The sequence below is a fragment of the Ahaetulla prasina genome, chromosome 15, assembly GCF_028640845.1.
Source record: "Ahaetulla prasina isolate Xishuangbanna chromosome 15, ASM2864084v1, whole genome shotgun sequence".
Taxonomy (NCBI): domain Eukaryota; kingdom Metazoa; phylum Chordata; class Lepidosauria; order Squamata; family Colubridae; genus Ahaetulla; species Ahaetulla prasina.
The window spans coordinates 17,108,054-17,126,111 of record NC_080553.1 but is presented as its reverse complement, the minus strand read 5'-3'; the positions used below and the strand labels follow the sequence as shown (position 1 = coordinate 17,126,111).

The window sequence follows — 18,058 nt, the reverse complement described above, 5'->3', positions numbered from 1 at the left end:
GTGAGTCCCTTGGACTGCAAGGCGATCCAACTGGTCAGTCCTAGAGGAGATCAACCCTGACTGCTCTTTAGAAGACCAGATCCTGAAGAGGAAACTCAGATCCTTTGGCCACCTAATGAGAAGGAAGGACTCATTGGAGAAGAGCCTAATGCTGGGAACGATGGAGGGAAAAAGAAGAAGGGGACGGCAGAGAACGAAATGGCTGGATGGAGTCATTGAAGCAGTCAGCGTGAACTTCAATGGACTCTAGAGGATGGTAGAGGACATTGTCCATGGGGTCACGATGGGTCGGACACGACTTTGCAACGCACAACAAGTTCTCTTAGCCCTAAATTCTAGTATCCTGCTAAGCCCGGCTGACTTAAATTTGATGTCCCAAGGAGATGCATCTTCCACCAGAGTGGATGATCAATAGGCTTCCTGACATCATGTAGGTAGGCCTAGAACCCGGGCAGACGGTTTGGTCCATTCCCTTTCCCCAACAGCAGCTGACGTTCCTTCTGCTGTTGGGAGAAGACCTCATAGGGTGCCTTTCCTGGCCTCAGTTGGGTCCCATCAAACAAGGCTGTCGAGCGCAGGACCAACCCACCCCAGACCTTCTCCTCCCACCCGTCCCCCTCCTGCCCATCATCATCTGCCAAACACACGACGTTATCAAGGGTTGGCACCGAGAAGGGGACACGTTCCATGTTGTACAAGAACACAAGGATTATGTACAAGGAATAGGCCAAGAAAGGGGACGTGAGCTTTAGTGGCTTAGCATCTCCGTGTACCCACCGTGTCATACCAGGTGGCAGGCCTGCTCAGTATTTCAGCCGCTGTCACCGGGAAGGGACAGTGAAGTTCTTTCTGATGCACAAACAACAGGCCAACGTCTAACGTCTTTGGGGCTACGAGAAGCACACGGAAGTGGCATTCTTTTGTGACCCAGGCCCAAGTAGGTAGTAGGAAACTCAAGTCAGTGTAAAAACAAACTTTATTCAAACAGCTGAGAATTACTTCATTCTCTGTGTAATACAACTAAATTAAAGCAGATTCCTCCCAACACCAATTCCTCAGTCCTATCGCCAACCTTGGTCCAATTAGGCAAACTGCCAAAGGTCTTTCTTGGCAAAAGTTCAGGAGACGCCGATACGAAACAAATGCAACAAGACGAAGCTATCAACGTTGTTTTCCGGCAAAGCCCAAACGCCGTTGCTGGTCTTTTAAGCCTTATGGGAGGGGCCAATCATCTCTTGGCCCTACTCCCAAGTCGTCCTCTTTGCTTGAGCTGCTCTTGCCTTCTGGCAGCTCTTCTCATGCGTGCACTAGGAACAGGCTCCTCCTGTTCCTCTGCCTCACTACTGTCAGCCTCTGGAGGCTCCGGAGTCTGCACCTCCCTCCCCAATGGCCCTGGCCCCACCTCTGCCTCCGACACAGAGCCCTCATCCAGGCCTTCCCCAGCCTCCAGGACTGGCCCACGTTCTTCCTCAGCCTCATCGCTGTCCGACTCCGTTGCCAGGTCCGCAGGCTGCTGGCAGACCACAACACATTCAAACCTCTAGGACGTTCGTCCAAACACTGACCCACAACCCCCCTTTCTTAGTCTTACTCCAAGCTTCCTCCGCCTCCCAAACGAGTAGATTGCCTGCAAGTCAGTGGCTTGGTTCGCATGCCACGGTTGAACCACGGTTTGCCCCGAAACAGGCTGGATGGTGTCACACATAAACATGTCTTTTAACCCGAGTCTGGCCTGGTCTACCTTCAATTCAACCACACTAGGTTTAAAAGTCTGGGTTTCCATTAGATCCCCGAGATTTCGCAGCTCGGTTGAGGCCGAAGAAGTCGTATCCCCCCCCCGCCCCCCATCGAAGCGACCTCCATTTCTGCCAAGGTCCCACTCTGCATTCACGGCACCGTCTCCGCTCCTCCCGAGGGCCGCTGCTGCGTGTTGTTTGTCTTGCTGCCTCCCATCCTAATTCTCGCTCCATTTCAAGAGACAATTTATCCGCCCCGAAGCCGTCCCTGGTTTCCCGCTGACGAGCCAAAATCGCTGGTGAAAAGAAGCAAACGGACCGAGGGAAACCGTGGGGTTTCTAAGGCCTTTTTTTTTGTCTTTTTAGCGGAGCAGCGGGTCGCTCCTGGCATAAAATGCAGAAGGAAACAAGGGGGGGATTTTTTTGGGGGGGGGGAATAATTCAAGCCTAGAGATGAGTGCCCGGCTTTTGGAATGCATCTCTACCCATCACCATCTCCCGCTGCTTTTTAAACACCCTTCTCCTTGGTGAGAAAGACTCAGAAATCAGCTTGCCTGTTTGTGGGTGCATCCCTGGAGGTTCTCAAGAAGCGATTGGGCAGCCATTTGTCCCAGATGCTACAGGGGGCTCCTGCTTGGACATGGGGTTGGACTAGATGACCTTTAAGGTCCCTTCCAACTCTGTTATTCTATGTTTTTTTTTTAATAATTATCTGGGCACATTAAGATTAATTTGGGTGCTCCACATCCCTGGAGGTTTTCAAGAATAGATTGGACAGCCATCTGTCCCAAATACTACAGGGGGCTCCTGTTTTGAGCTGGAGGTTGGACTAGATGACCTTCAAGGTCCCTTGCAACTGTGTTATTGTTTTTTTTATAATTATCTGGCACATTAAGATTAATTTGAGTGCTCCACATCTCTGGAGGTTTTCAAGAAGAGATTGGACAGCCATTTCTCCCAAATGCTACAGGGGGCTCCTGCTTGGACAGGGGGTTGGACTAGATGACCTTTAAGGTCCCTTCCAACTCTGTTATTCTATGTTTTTTTAAATAATTATCTGGGCACATTAGATTAAGTTGGGTGTTCCACATCCCTGGAGGTTTTCAAGAAGAGATTGGACAGCCATTTGTCCCAAATGCTACAGGGGGCTCCTGTTTGAGCTGGGGGTTGGACTAGATGACCATCAAGGTTTTTAGCTTGCTTTAGAAACCGGCTTAAACCAAAACTGTCATTGTAAACTAGAATATGGGTTATGCTGGTGGAAACCCCCGTCAATTCCATTTCTTCCCCCAATAAACCCACATTAATCAACCCAGCTTAACTTTGCCCGCATTCACACGTTACGAAAAAAAAAAAACAAGGGTTGGCTTTTAGCTTGCTTTAGAAACCGGCTTAAACCACCCTGCGCTTTGCTTTGCAACCCACCGTCCTCGCCCCCATCCTCCCAAACCGATCCTCAGCCCTCACCGGCGCGACCCCCGCCTGCCCCCCATTCACACGCGCGTTCGAGCCCCCGGCCGGCCCACGTGTCAGCCAGCGCAAGCCCCGCCCACCTCCTCTGTCCGTTAACGCTCCACGCTCGACCGCCCACGCCTTTCAAAAGCTCGATTAGGTTTGGGCGCCCGCCCGCCCGCCCGCCTCTCCCTCCAGCCAGCCTCTCTCCCGCTAGAGGAACCGATTAGCATAATCAACCGTCGATCCACAAAATCAATCCTCGGTCCGGTCGGTCCGATTTCCTTTTGATTTTTTAAAAATTTAATCATTATCTCTTTTTTTTTTTTGGTTCCTCTCCCTCCTCCCTCCCTCCCTCTCTTTCCTCTCCCCCCCCCCAACCTCCGATGATCCGGCGCGCGCCGTGGTGCGCCTGGGCTCCTCCCGCGGCGATTGGCGCAGGCTCCCGGCGGGGCGTGTCCCCATCCGGGTCCCGCGCGTGACGCGGGGGGCGGTCCCGCCGGCGCCCGTCCAATCGGCGTCGTCCACATGCCGCGGCCGCGAGAGGGGCAGCGGCGAGTCTCCTCGGATAAATTCTATTAGAGCAGCCGCCGCCGGCTCAGCCAGTGTCGGGCAGGGCAGCGACGCCAGACGCGGGAGGCCTAGGCCGGCTTCTCCTCCTCCTTCTCCTTCGGCTTCTTCGGCAGCGGCGGCTTATTTTTATATTTTATTTTTTTCCCTCAGGGCCGCCTTCGCCCCCCCCTCCCCTCCCCCACCGGCGCCCCCCCCCCTTTCGTGAGGCGGCGACCCCCCCATTTCCGTCACTTTTTCCCTCAGACGCGCCCCCTCCCCCACTGAGGAGGAGAAAGCGAGACACCCCCCCCCTCAAAAGACAAAAGGAAGAGCCGGGCCTGAGGGAGAGAAAGAGGGGGGGGCAGCCCGAGCCGCCCCCCGTTTTATTTTTTTAAACCTCCCCCCCCCTCCGCTTAATTTTTTTTCCGTTGCTGCGCCGCCGAAGAGGAAGAGGAAAGGGGGGGGCCGCCGCCGTCGCCGCTCCTCCTCCTCCTCCTCCCCCCGCCATGGAGAACGGGCACACCAAGACGGTGGAGGAAGTGCTGGGCTACTTCGGGGTCAACGAGAGCACCGGGCTCAGCCTGGAGCAGGTCAAGAAGCAGAAGGAGCGGTGGGGAGCCAACGGTAAGCGTGGGCGGCCGCCCCCTTTCCCCCCTCCCCCCATGACAATGGGGAGGATTTTCCCCCTTCCCCCCCCCTCCTCATCTTCCTCCCCCTCCTCACCTTCCTCTTCCTCCTCTTGGCGATCTATCCCCCACCCTGGATGATCAACCCCCTCCCCACCGCCGTATTCCTCATCGTATTCACCCTGAATCCATAACTATCCCCATCCTTTCTCTCCCGCCCCCCGCGTCTATCCCTCTCCCTACCCATCTATCCTGACCCTGGGCAGGATAATCACCCCAACACCCCCTCTATTTGTCCCTTATCACATTCAGGGAATCACCCCTGATTCCATTATTCCCTCCCTATATCCATCCAGACCCTCGGCCCAGGAAGATGGAGATCCCCCTCCCATACACACACACACCATATCAAACCCCCTCCTCTTTTCCCCATATCCATCTATCTGTCCCGACCCTCTTGCCCAGGAAGATGGAGATTCCCCCTCCCCACCCGTGTCTATTCATTTCCCACCCACTCCTCCCCAGATCCATCCATCTATCCTGACCCTCTGTCCGGGAAGATGGGAGATCACCCCCTCCCACCTCAGATCTATTCCTCCTCCTCCCCCCCTCCCCGTATCGATACATCTATCCTGGACCCTCCGCCTGCCCCCCCCCCCACCCCAATCTGGCATCTGGAACCTGGCAGGAGAAAAAAAATGGGGGGGGGGAGAAAGAGAAGAAGATGGCTGACTTGGCCGTGGACCTCGTGGGTTCCCTTCAGCAGCTGCCCTGGGCTGTGCAACGTGGAAACCCGCCAGGGCACCTTCCCGGGAAGGAGAGAAAGGGAGAAAGTCTCCCCATCTCCTGGGGGGTGGGTGGGGGGATGACAGGGGTCTCCTCCCCCCCTCCCTTCCCCCCCCCCTTTCTTCTTCCTTTTTGGCTTGATTTGACCTTTGTTTTCTCGCCTTTCCTGCCTGGCTCTGTTGCTTGGGCTTTCTGTGCTTGTCAAAAGCCAGCCCTAGGGCTTGCAAGATGGGAAGGAGGGGGAGGGAGGAAGCTCTACCCTGATGGGCATGGGAAAATTAAAAAAAAGAAAAAAAAAACCTCGCCCCTCTCCTTCCTCTTTCAGAGGAGTGAATGGGGAATGGTGGAAAGCGTGGAGCTGCATTAGGAACCACAGGGAAGAGCAGTGATGACTTGGCTGGATTGCTAACCCTTCCGATAGAGCGAGCAAGAGAGAGAGAGAGAGAGAGCTGGATGCCGAAATGTTCTTGACGTAAAATGCAGGGAAGCCTGTGCCCGCCCGCCTCTCTCTCTCTCTCTCTCTCTCTCTCTCTCTTTCTTTCTGTCTGTTGAAGGAAGCCTAATTAACTATTGCATTGCTCATGCCCTTAGAACATCTCTTCCCTTGGCCTTTTAAAAGCCGAAAAGCTTTTGATCTAGCTCAGGCACCTTTATATTTCTGACAATTGTTGTGTTTGATTTTTCTTCCCCCACTTGATGTGGTTCCTGCGACTGTTTGGCGTTTTGAAGAACTACCAGCTGAAGAAGGTAAGCTGCCATCTGAAGCCTTGTCTTGCTTGATTTTTTTCCCCTGCCGCACCTCTCTGCTCGATGACTGAAGTCTGAATCTTTTTCTTGGCAGGAAAAACTTTACTTGAGCTGGTGATCGAACAGTTTGAAGATTTATTAGTTAGAATTTTGTTGCTGGCAGCATGTATATCTTTTGTAAGTATCTCCCTTTGTTTTGAATGGATGGCTTTTATCTTCACGGACACACAGGGTTGCTAGTGAGAGTTAGAAAAGATTTTTTGGGGGGGAGAAAACTGGGTATCCTTATTCTGTCTTATCATTGGCTTAAAATAAATGCTTTGTCTTGGCAGCTGAGTTCAGTAGATTGCACCTCAGAATCTTGAGCAGTTTCTTGTAACAAATACAATGTCAGGGGAATGATTGGATGAGAACACATAGCAGTCTAAGCCAGGCATGCTTGAATATTGTGAACAGACATGGCTGTCTCTGTGTTTGAAATAGGTTCTTGCCTTTTAACCTTGGCCCCAGCCAGAAGGTGAACTGCTGTAGGGTGGCCGATTTTTTTTTTTTTAGCGGTGGTTGATTGTTATGAAACTCACCAAGACTGCTGGAAGTCTTTTTTTGGATGCAATGCAAACTGTAAATAGAATTTGTAGGGGTGGGGGGATATGCCAGTTGCCTTCTCTTGCTGATAATAGCAAGGTGACAGTTGTTGCTCTTGACAGTGACAGGAATGATGACAGCAATGATGGCACCATTGTTGACCAAATTTGGTCACTGACCTTTGGGAAGCCTCTGGTAAAGTAAACTCTATGCTCCCTGGGCACAATGGGGTAGGACGAGGGCTGTGAAATCGAGTCGGAACGTTAAAATAATGTGTAAAAGGATAGGGTCACGTTGCCAGGTGCCAAGTACGCGTTTGGAGAAGGATGGGACATGGGGGAGAAAAAAAAGCATTGTAAGTGGGATACAGCAGGGTGAGCTTTGCAAAGTATCTCACTTCCTAGACTGTCCTTCAAGGTTTCGTTAAGACCAGCAGTGTGCAACCTTGGCAACTTTTAAGACCTGTGGACTTCAACTCCCAGAATTCCCCAGCCAGGTGGCTGGGGAATTCTGGGAGTTGCAGTCCGCAGGTCTTAAAGTTGCTAAAATTGGACACCCCTGATTTAGACATAAACTGTCGCAGTGTTAAGTTCTCAGGATACTACTCTGGAGTAGATTTTGAGGGCATCTGGAAACTTTGGTGAAAAGAGAAGTTTCACATATCCAGATTGGCCTGTAGAAATTGCATGTGAAACTTCTGTCTCCAGTTCTAATTCAGCCGTTATGGATACATAGGGTAGTTTTCTGTGTCTCTGTCTTTAAATTAGAGCCCTTAAAAATGAAACCAAACGGTGCAGCTTTGACTTAACTGGAGTGCAGAATTTGAGCCAGTGAGAGTTTCCAGTTTCATGCCATTGACTAAGCCAGCTGGGAGAGTAGGGGTTTTTTTTTTGAGTTTTTTGCATAGATTTTCTTCTCTGCAGCAACAAGTCATTTAGTCATTGTGTTTCAGCTTTTGCTTGGTGACTTTGGGGTGGATGAATGTTTAAGCTGCTGGTGCATTGATGAAATCCAATTATGGTTGCCCTAGGTGTGTAGGGTGCCCATTCACTTTCTATCGTTTAAAAAAAATGATATATATGTTGAGTCCTAGATTTGTCCCACAAGTCTCAATTAAGGAAAGAAATATACATAGAACGCTGGTTGGTTAAAATAACTTCTTTATCATGGTAGACTTTTTGCAGGAAAATTGAGCCAAAAGCTTCAAGGTTGCCTCCTCACACTAAAATTCTACATACAACCATGAGATCCGGCAATTTATATACAAAAAAAAAATATCGGTCTTGACGATTTGAAATTCCCAGCCCAGAACACTGCTGTTGTTAGTTACCATGACATGAATTAGCCTGGAGAAAGATTTCCAAAACATTTTCTGTATAGTAGTATTTCTTTGTGGCCTGTTGAGCTATTTCTGAGTTTAATTGAAAGAGTTTTATTCCACAACAGTAAATAACCTTCCATTCTTTGTGGTCCTTGCATTCCTTTACTTTTAATAGTTATCATTAAATCTTGGGTTAAATTTGACCTGTTTGTATTTGGTTGTTCCATGTTTATCCACTGTAAGTTGTACAGTGCTTCCAAACTTAATATCCTTCTGCTTCCTGGCTTTTTCCTTCAACTTGGTTTTGATGACAAAACAAACTTTGATTCTCAGCAGGCATGCTGGTACCCACAGCCCAGTGTCCTTGCTTTGATGTGACCATGATGCCTTAAGGGAAATCTCTCACTTGCTGCTGTTGTAACAAAAGGGTTTTTTTTTTCCCCTCTTGATTTTATGGTGTCCTAGAAGAGCAATAGCCCAGAGATTCCTATGCAGGAATATTGCTAAATTAAACCATGATTGGAGACTCCCTGATTAGAGAATACTTTTTCCTGGCAAAACGGGACAACTAGTAACCTCAATCGTAATGAGTCAAAATTCCGAAATGATGTCTGAAGCGTCCCATTTAATGCTGAAAGAATTGTGGGAACATGGCGATTTTTGATGAGGTTAGGATGGTGTGTCATTAATTTAGAAAAAGCACAGCGGTCACATGCCCAAAAAGTGATCCCGTTCTAAGGCTATTCTGGATTAGAAAATTGTGGTTGTCTGTATAAGACCATATGACTCAGCCGTCCATCTTTCTGAGGTCAGTAAAACGAGGGCCCAGATTGTTGGGAGCAATATGCTGACTCTAAACCGCTTAAAGCGGTATATAAGTCTTAAGTGCTGTTGCTGTATGCCAGCAGAAGATGTTCAGTTGACTTCCAGTGTCGGGAAGACCTTTCCTTGTTTTAGATTTTGCAGTTCTGGCCTCGTTTTGTGGGTACAGAGGGAAAGACGAGGCATTATTTGAAAAGAAAAATGGCTTTCTGTGCTTCTAAAGTGTGGTGGTTGAATCTGTAAAGCCAATCGCTACAATTGTTCTTCTGGGGCCAAAGAATAACAGATGCAAGAGAGATAAGGTTCACTTATTGGAATATGAGGGGATCATCTTACTCGTCTAACAGAAATAAAGGCGAATAAGCATTACTTCACGCTAAGCATCCAGACACCACGCTCCGCCTTTGGCATGATCTCTTTTCTCTGGGCTGATATTCAATCACCCCCTTTTGTAACTGCTCCTACTTGTGACTCCAGCAGACAATCCTGTCAGTAGCAGGACAACAGGTTGGCAAGAGTAAGTTCAAGTGAAACCTTTTCCCAGAGAGCTGTGCAGAGTGTGGGGGGGGGTTTAACCTGAACGGGATAAAACATCCAGCTAATCAGATATATGATGTTACATACCAAGTAGTGAAGCCATGTTCAAAGTATCTTCGCTTTCTTTTTTTTTTCTTTCTGCCAAGAGTGAAGCTAAAGAAGAAAAAGATTGTGGATCTTTCAGAGAACTGTTTCTCAACCTGGGGCGTTTAAAGGTGTGTGGACTTCAACTCCCACAATTCCCCAGCCAGCCATGCTGGCTAGAGAATTCTGGGAATTGAAGTCCACACAGCTTAAAATGCCCAAGGTTGAGCAATGTTTCCTCAAGGGAAATTGCAGTGGGGTGGGAAAGAAAGGAACATTAGCAAAGCAATTGCACAACATTAACTGGTGCCTTATTTTTCTGTACATTTCAGCTAGATCTTTAATTGTAAAGACTTAAACCTCAGTACCTAGTATAAAAAAAACCAAGAAGAAATATTAGTCTGGGTCTGTAAAAGTTGCTCTTTGCTTAAAAAGATCATTTCTTGTGTTCCCTAGCAACTGGTGGGCATGTTCCCATCAATCAAGGGCCGGTTTAGCTCAGGCTGGTAAGGCCTGTTATTAAGAACACAAAGCCTGCAATTATTGCAGGTTCGAGCCCGGCCCAAGGTTGACTCAGCCTTCCATCCTTTATAAGGTAGGTAAAATGAGGACCCAGATTGTTGGGGGGGCAATAAGTTGACTTTGTAAAAATATACAAATAGAATGAGACTATTGCCTTATACACTGTAAGCCGCCCTGAGTCTTCGGAGATGGGCGGGGTATAAATGTAAACAAAACAAAACAAAAAAATCTTGCCTCCAAAAGGCAAGATTCTTTGATTCCTTTAATTGATTCCCTGCCTTTTAAGCCAAAAAAACCAAACCAAACCCAAACCCTGAAGGATGGTTGCTGATATTCCCCATCAGCTGAGCTAAATGAGAAATGTACCCTACTTTCGGCAATCTTAATAAAAGGTTTGAGCTTCTTGTGCCCCCCTGAGTGACTTCAGGCAAGCGACAAAATAACCCATTAAACCCATTTTTTTTTAGCCTAATGCTATTTGGAAACGTGAGAATTTAGATACTGGTGCTGTTAGACAAGCAAAAATCCGTTATAATGGATTTTTTTCCCCCAGGGCTGCAATGGGAAAAAATTGCAGACCTCTTGGAATTTGCATAGACTTTAAATGGTGCGTAGCCTTGGTGGTTTTCTTTATGTCAACGATGTCTCCATATCTAATAGTTTGGCATCATAGCAAACAGTTCCCACCATTTCCTTCTGTTAACAGCTTTATCTTTCTCCAACACTTGTTAGGGAGTATTGACTCATAAGAACATGGGAATAACTTAGACCGACGCCCCTGAACAATTTATATGGAATAATTTGTCTTCCTTATTTATTCTAGGAAATATTTCTCTTTGTTTTAATTTTAAGTGAAATACGGGCAAAGTCGGTAAGCTCCTAAGGGAGCCAGATGGTCCTGCAGAGAATGAAAAGAGGACAATGTTAACATTTAATAAGCTCTTCCAAATTCATCAAACGGACCAAAACAAGCTGAGATGTAATAGAGAAAAGATCACTTTAATGACCCCTCTTTAATGAAAGGGAGGGAGAACAGATGTTCCTCTTGCCTTTTGTTAAATACCATTAGGCATCAAGTCTCTCTCTAGATTGCATGGCAGCATTTAGTCCCGTAACATTATCTATATAGAGTCAAGGACTGCGAGGTAACTCAAAGATGCTGTGCTTAAAGGTGGCTTCCTTGAGCTCTGTAGCCTTTTTCCAGGATTGTAACTCTTTGCATCTTTACCTGGGAAGAAGACCTCTGCCTTTTACTTATGGTAGCCGCATTTTGAAGAGAAAGGGAAGAAGCTGCAGTGGGTGCAAAATTTGTATATTGAATGCAGAAAGAGAGGGCAGGCAATCAATACTTGTGAGGCGCATGAAAAACTCAAAATGTAGCTCAGTGTGGAAGTTCAGGCAGAGAAAATTGCTCAGAGGAGGTAATTGCCCTTGAAAATGCTGGCTCCAAGTCCAGTGCGGTGTCAGATCAGTAGGGCAGCTTGGCACATTTGCAGTCAAAACCGAAAATCGGTGCTGCCGGTGCCCTGAAAATTTACTTGTGGCTTAGGTTTACAGTACATATAGATCCTGGAGCTTCCTGACGCTGAAATATGTTGGCATACCTAATGACACGGTCTCCTGATGTATGGTTGTCATTTCAAAAACCGACCGACGCCCCTCCCCTTCGCCATATGCTCCGTAGACTCGGCTGCTAAATTGCTTTGACCTTTTTACATAGCCAGTAACCAACGCTGGAAGGCAGAGCCTCCCTTGTGTTCATTTCGGCTCTTGGATTGCCTGGTCTTGCCCATCTCAAAGCGACAGAGTTAGAGAAGTCCGGTCTGTGCGCTTTGGAATGGGAAGAAAAAAGGATTTTCCTGAACCAAAAGAAAAACATGCATGGTATATATTTGCCAGTACAGATTGTGCAGCGGGAGAGAAAAATCACTCGTTCCAGTGTTGTCTATTCAAGGACTAATATGGAATGCCTGCATCAAAGCTTCATTATTGGTGTTTCATCAGAGGAGTAATTGACTCTTGCTGCACCCATTTTTACAGAACCTGGGAGTCAAATTTTGGGAGGTTAAATTCGCCTTTGGTGCTCGCTTATCGTTTTCAGTCTGGGTCAAGACAGGACAGTTGATTTCTAAAAGGTTCAGGACTTGCTTTTTGGCTTGGCTCTGAGAGGATCTGTGTCCTCGCAGAGGACAAATTTCAAAATTGCGTTTTACATTACAGCCCCAGTAAGAAGAAAAGCTGGTGCTTCCATTCACACATTTTGTAGAACTGTAACCCGATGGTTTTATTTTGGACTTGGTGCGCTTCGTAAATCAAGTTGGAAGGGACTCTGTAGTAGGTCATCTAGTCCAGTGGTCACCAACCGGTGGACCACTGGTGGCCCGCGAGAAAATGATGGTGGTCTGCAGAAAAATTATTTGCATTTTTTTATAGTGCACTAAATACTATTTATCTTTTTTAAACATTCATATTAGTGGTCCGCAGGATTTAAAATTATGAATTTAGTGGTCCCTGAGGTCCGAAAGGTTGGGGACCCGTGCTCCAACTCCCCCACCCAAGAGTTAGGGTTCATTGTGTTGTATGCATTCAAGCAGTTCTGTGTTGAACCAGGCCACCATCTACCATTTTATCAAACAGAAAACCCAGATATTTTTGCCCCTTTAGGAAAAGTGGTAGAGAAGCTGCTCTGAGTCGTCTTCTCCCCCCCCAAGCTCCCCCCCACCCCCCCGTTGCGTCTTTTGTGGCCTTCTTTCTTTAAAAGAGATCTGAACAATGACTTGCTGCTGAATGACTTCCAAAGACCCGATTTCAGCATTCTTCAAGTCAGTTGCCCTGTACTTCCTGTTGCTCAATATATCCAACATAATATTAGCCCTTTTCTTCATGAATCATTGCAGCCTTTGATGCAAGCTACCAAGTCACTTCTGGTTACTCATAAGGCCTAAATTGGCATTTTGCGAGTCAATTTCGGTCATCACCCCATGTGCCTTTTTCAGTAACATGATCCTTGGGATTAGAAAATTCGGTGCGGGCGGGGGGGGGACACGAATATATGGGCATATACATTCTTTTTCTTAACAGTTAAATTCCTAATGCTGAGTAACTCAGACGGTTGGGGAAAATGGTCCAGAATTTTCAGCTGGTGGCAAAAAAAACCGGGGTATAGGACTTCCAAAGTTCTTCGATCAGTGCTTTGTTCTAAGAGGAACATATTTAACTTCTTTTTGATTTTTTGAAACAATCATTTTACAAAGCTGTAATGGAGCTTGTGGAAATATTGACAGGCTGTCAGAACAATGAGTTAGCTTCAGAGAGGTGTCCCAGATTTAAAGGACGTCTTCCAGAGCTTCTAACAGTGTCTTCTAGTGGTACATTTTAGGATGAGTTCCAAGATAGGCAAATCCTCGGTAAAGCTAGCTTGCTTATGGCTTAGACTGCTGTGTGTCCTCAGCCAGTGGCTTCATACAAAAGACATCCTGGTTAGTGTGATGGGTAGTTCTTCATTAAAATTAACACCCTTTTTGTTGTATATCAGGAAAGAATGCAAGCTAACTGAGTCCTGCTGCAGGAGAATCCCACAGGAATGGTTTCAGGGATCCTTTAGCCTTGAATATTAATTTTCTTCGCCTTTAGATGTAGTTCACTCTTGATCCAGGACAGTGAGGCCGCTGTTACTAGAAAATGATGGAATCATATATATTTGCAGGGGTCTCGAACCTTGGCAACTTTAAGACTTGTGGACTTCAACTCCCAGAGTTCCTCAGCCAACAAAGCTGGCTGAGGAACTCTGGGTGTTGAAGTCCACAAGTCTTAAAGTTGCCAAGGTTCGAGACCCCTGAGATATTGGATTAAGCCATTAGTTACTACAAGTAAGCTTGCTTGAGCCAAGTCTAGTTGGCTGCAATAGCACACCATCAGACGATGGTTTCCTGGATGATCCCAAACGAAAGACTTGGTGGTTTAGCGCATGTTGCGAACTGGACGAAAACCGCTTTCCCCCTTAGATGTTGATGAGTCTTGAAAGGGAGCAGAATCCCTCGCCGTCAGGAGCACTCAACATCTCGGAAGCCAGCCAGCCTGAAGTTCAACTAGAAAGGAGGTCTTCAAATAGAAAGAAGGAATGGTGCTGGGGTGAGCAGCAGACCATAGCGATAATAGAGAGCCTGATGGACAGATCAAATCTGTCTACCATTCAATTCTTGGCAAGCTGATCAAGCATAAAAACGCTAGTGGAGAATTTGGTGTCTGTTAAAGCAAGCCATGCTTTTATCTTTAAGCAACCCATATGGATTGTGTCTCCTGATTTTGCAGAGGAGCTCCTTCGATTGCCACCTAAGCTATCCTTAAGAAGGGGGGTGATTTATTAACGAGGAATGCAGTGGTGATGTTCCTGTCGGGTTATTCCAACCCAAATGGGATTTATTTACAGCGTAATTTGTTTTGAAAACAAAAAGCGACAGGCCTAATCTGATCCGCAAATTAGTTTAAAAGCAGCGAGCTACTTGAAAAGTGCAGGTGAGGCAATTACTTCCTGGTAATCGAATTTGCTTCTCAGGTGCGCTCAAGTGAGTCAGCGGACATTTTGGAATTACGCAACTGATCTGGGAAATCACCCACGGAATAAACGTTGGGCTAAAATTCAAGTTGACGCGCAGAAAACGCCACCGAATCATACCTGTATCTTCACTGAGTTTTCTAATCTCTCTTGCAGGTGTTGGCTTGGTTTGAAGAAGGAGAAGAAACAGTCACAGCCTTTGTAGAACCTTTTGTAATCTTACTCATATTAGTTGCTAATGCAATTGTGGGTGTGTGGCAGGTAAGCAAAGACTTGCTCTGGAAAACTGAAAAGCCGTTTCGACAGGTTGCTTTAAGTTGCTTAGAGCCGCCATTATCATATTTATTACGAAAGTTGAAAGCGGAGGTGAGCTCTGAAATTAGGTTAAACCTTTGTCATTCTTAGAGAGTTGCTGGATGTTATAAAGATAAGACAGGATCCAAATAGCCGTATATCTTAATTCAGTCCACCAAAGAGACTTTGGACTTTTTAAAGCTTAACCATCAATTGTATCTTTCCTTAGTAAAACAGGGATGAGTTCCAGTCTCTGTCAGAGGAAAGGGACTCTAGAATGTCATGGAAAGAAATTAAGGTTGTGTGGATTAGATTATAGGCTAAATCTGTGAAATCCGAGAGGCACCAAACTTTACTGACTGTTCCCTAGATCCAGTAAACGACAGCCTGTGCAATTTATCCAAGCCACTGCATCCACCAAAATACATCTTTATATATCAGGGCACAGCCCATGTTTGCCTTGTAGTCCTACTCAGATTTTCCATGAGGGAGTATCAAAACAAGTTACCAGGGTAATGTATCGGAGCAGCATTTCTCAACTTTGGCAAGTGGAAGACATGTGGACTTCGATTCCCAGAATTCCCCAGCCTGCAGCCTGGGTTGACCTCTGCTTTCCTTTGCACGAGGGCAGGTGGAGGCGGCTTGCTGCCAACAGTAACTTGGGCTCCGTTTTGTGGGACATACCAGTTCGATGCTGTGGTTGGGTCCTGCCACTAAGTTATACAGTACTGAATATTAATAGCTCGCTTCCTAGATGCGAGTGACATTTCTGGCATGAATATACCCTATTTCCCCCCCCCTCCTTTTTCATCTTGGTCGTATGAGAAAGCCATAATTTGCCCATAATTCATCTTTCATAGCAGGGTATTGTTGCCATAGGAACTGGAGGGTGCCAAGTAAGGTGGTTATGGGAGCACAACAGAGAGGAAGTTTTAAAATGATGAAAATAATAAATAATAAGCCCCAAAGCCCAGCACTGCCCATTAAATGAACGATTTAAAATTTAGAGGGATTTAATTTACAGTTGATGTATTGGAATAGCTGAAAGATGAGCGGCTTTCCAGTTAGATTTACGTTTATTAAAAAAGACAAGTTATTGCCCCCCCTCCCCTCCCCCCAGTACTGATATGAACACCGCCTTTTAAAAGCAAGAAAAATTCTTGGAGCCGAGTAAAGAATTCTCCCGGCACTCAGATGAAAATGTAGTTGTTACGATAGAACAAATGCTGTAAAAAGCTTTAATATTCACTAATCATCTGTCTGCTAATGTTGGTGACAGTTTAATATTTCTTGCCTCTGAAAATGGACGGGGTGACTGAAAAATGTATTTCTTAGCTTGAAAAGCAAGAGATTGAAACCGCCTTCTCGTGATTACCCTCCTTAGTCTTTATCTCCTGTTTCAAGAGGTCTGTGACAAGCGAAATACCTGCGAACATAACATTCCTTTTACATGGCCATATCTCCCACTTAATTTGGATTCCAGCGGTCCTACATCTCCAAGTTTAACAGCAGTAACCACAGGCAGATGTTTCTCATTTGGCTGCTGGCCTTTTCATGGCAAACGAATAATTTAGCAAGGTTTTAGCAGTAAGGTACAGTTGCATTGATTCAGAAGCCCTTGGAATCTTTCTAAAGTTGAAACCTTCCTGAGGCATTGCAAGGTTATGGTCTAAAAATCCCAACCCTACCACCGTGTTGTGTTGATAGCAGGCACTTTGTTAGCAAGTCTTGAGTGTGAAATGTGTTGAAGTTATGGGAACAGTTGTTCTCTCCCCCCACCCCCACCCCCAAACCTGCTATTTTGGTTTCTCAGTTGGAACAATGAACACACACTGCCCAAGAGAGCCAAATGCTGCTGCAGGGAGAGAAAGTATAAAGGAACTTAATTACCTAGTTGTAACTCTTTTGAGTTGTCAAATTTATCAGTTACCCATTTAGTTAAGAAGTACACTTTGGATGGGAGTTATTTTAAGAGAGATAAGAATCCGCAGTTAAAAGGGATCCCGGCTGTTGGGTTATCTCCTTTTTGGCTTTATCCACACCAAAAAGTTGCAGTATTTAGGCTGTGTATTTGACAGTGAAATTTTGCAGGCTGCTCCCTTAGGTTGGCTGCAGCAGCAATATGATGCCTCTCTTTCTGCCAGCGGATGATCCTAGATTACTTATTAAACAGCAAACTTGGAGACCAGCTGCTCAGCGCAGTAGTTAAAATATATGTATGTAGATAGATAGATATAGATAAATAGATATAGATGAGAATTGCTGAACCCCTGCTGTTGATCCTGCATTATAGGAGCGAAATGCTGAAAATGCCATTGAAGCTCTTAAAGAATATGAACCTGAAATGGGAAAAGTTTATCGACAAGACAGAAAAAGTGTACAAAGGATAAAAGCAAGAGACATCGTTCCCGGTGATATCGTGGAAGTAGCTGGTGAGAACTTTTATTTACTACATAATAATGAATTTTCAAATGCTTTTTTTTTTTTTTTTTTTGGTATGTATGTATGTATGTGTTTGTGTATTGCTTCTGTATTTTAAGCTACTGTCGAGCCTGGATTAGTTGTTGACCTGCATTTAAAGCTTAGAAAGGAAACTGAAGAAATCAAAAGCTGGGTTTGGGCTGCATAGGGTTCCCCTCTTTTAGGGTAACCCCCTTTTTCCAAGTTTAAATGTCTGTGGAGATTCTCAATCCTCCAGGTCATGGTTGTCCCAAAGGTGCTTTTTCCAAAAAGGGAAGTGGACTTCCTTGCTAGGTTTTTTTTTTGTTCCTTGAAAACATTTCTCTTCTTACCCAAGAAGCTTCTTTGTTCTTCAGTTCCAAATTGAAAAAGCCCCTTTGGGACAAGGTTTAAGTTTCGTACTGATGAGTTACATCAGGGGTCTCCAAACTTGGCGACTTGGCACGGCTGGCTGAGGCATTCTGGGAATTGAAGTCCACAAATCTTAAGTTACCAAGTTCGAAGACTCCTGAGTTACACGATTGCCACGCTAAGCTCGTGCCCTTAAGAGAGCCTGGCCCCCATTTATTGTTCCTCCAGATGGCTTGTATGATCAGCGTGGCTCTTTTTCACCCAGCGCAGAGAATACCCCAAACGGGTTCCAATTCCATTTCGCCAGAATTGTTGGCCCCAGAAGCTTTCGCAGTGGCCTTTTCAACTCCTCTGTGTAGGCTTCAGACCCGGTGTGGGGAGGAGACCTCTGTGCTCTGCTGCCCCTGGAGGCCTGATAGGCACTCTCCTCGCCCCTTTCCCAGCCCATCCCGAGTGGCTGCCTTGGATGTGGCCGACTGCCAGTGGCCGTGGTCACCTGGTACATCTTGTGCGTAGCACAGCCAATGGAGAGTACCAGTTGTGTCATCTTTTTTTTAAAAAACAACAACACCACCAAGCATCTGAAAAAGGAGTCGATGGGAAGCTGTGACTTCTAGAAAAAAAGGGC

At 46.2% G+C, this 18,058-nt stretch overlaps 1 protein-coding gene and 1 long non-coding RNA gene across 3 annotated transcripts in view; one reads left to right on the top strand and one right to left on the bottom strand.

Moving 5' to 3' along the window:
• The window catches only part of LOC131185488 (uncharacterized), a 29,539-nt gene extending 15,001 nt beyond the window's left edge, over window positions 1-14,538 (bottom strand). Inside the window, exons 1-2 of the long non-coding RNA XR_009152172.1 lie at window positions 14,446-14,538; window positions 9,252-9,317 (exon numbers count right to left, since the gene is read on the bottom strand). This is a non-coding gene — a long non-coding RNA (uncharacterized LOC131185488). The remainder of the gene's footprint in view (window positions 1-9,251; window positions 9,318-14,445) is intronic.
• Window positions 3,732-18,058, top strand: part of ATP2A2 (ATPase sarcoplasmic/endoplasmic reticulum Ca2+ transporting 2) — a 41,517-nt gene continuing 27,190 nt past the window's right edge. The window contains exons 1-5 of one of the 2 annotated variants that reach the window (XM_058157971.1): window positions 3,732-4,364; window positions 5,882-5,899; window positions 5,994-6,076; window positions 14,482-14,586; window positions 16,913-17,051. In XM_058157971.1, the coding sequence (XP_058013954.1) occupies window positions 4,247-4,364; window positions 5,882-5,899; window positions 5,994-6,076; window positions 14,482-14,586; window positions 16,913-17,051 (463 nt within the window). In that variant the 5' untranslated portion in view covers window positions 3,732-4,246. The remainder of the gene's footprint in view (window positions 4,365-5,881; window positions 5,900-5,993; window positions 6,077-14,481; window positions 14,587-16,912; window positions 17,052-18,058) is intronic. The other variant, XM_058157972.1, reaches the window with a different exon arrangement.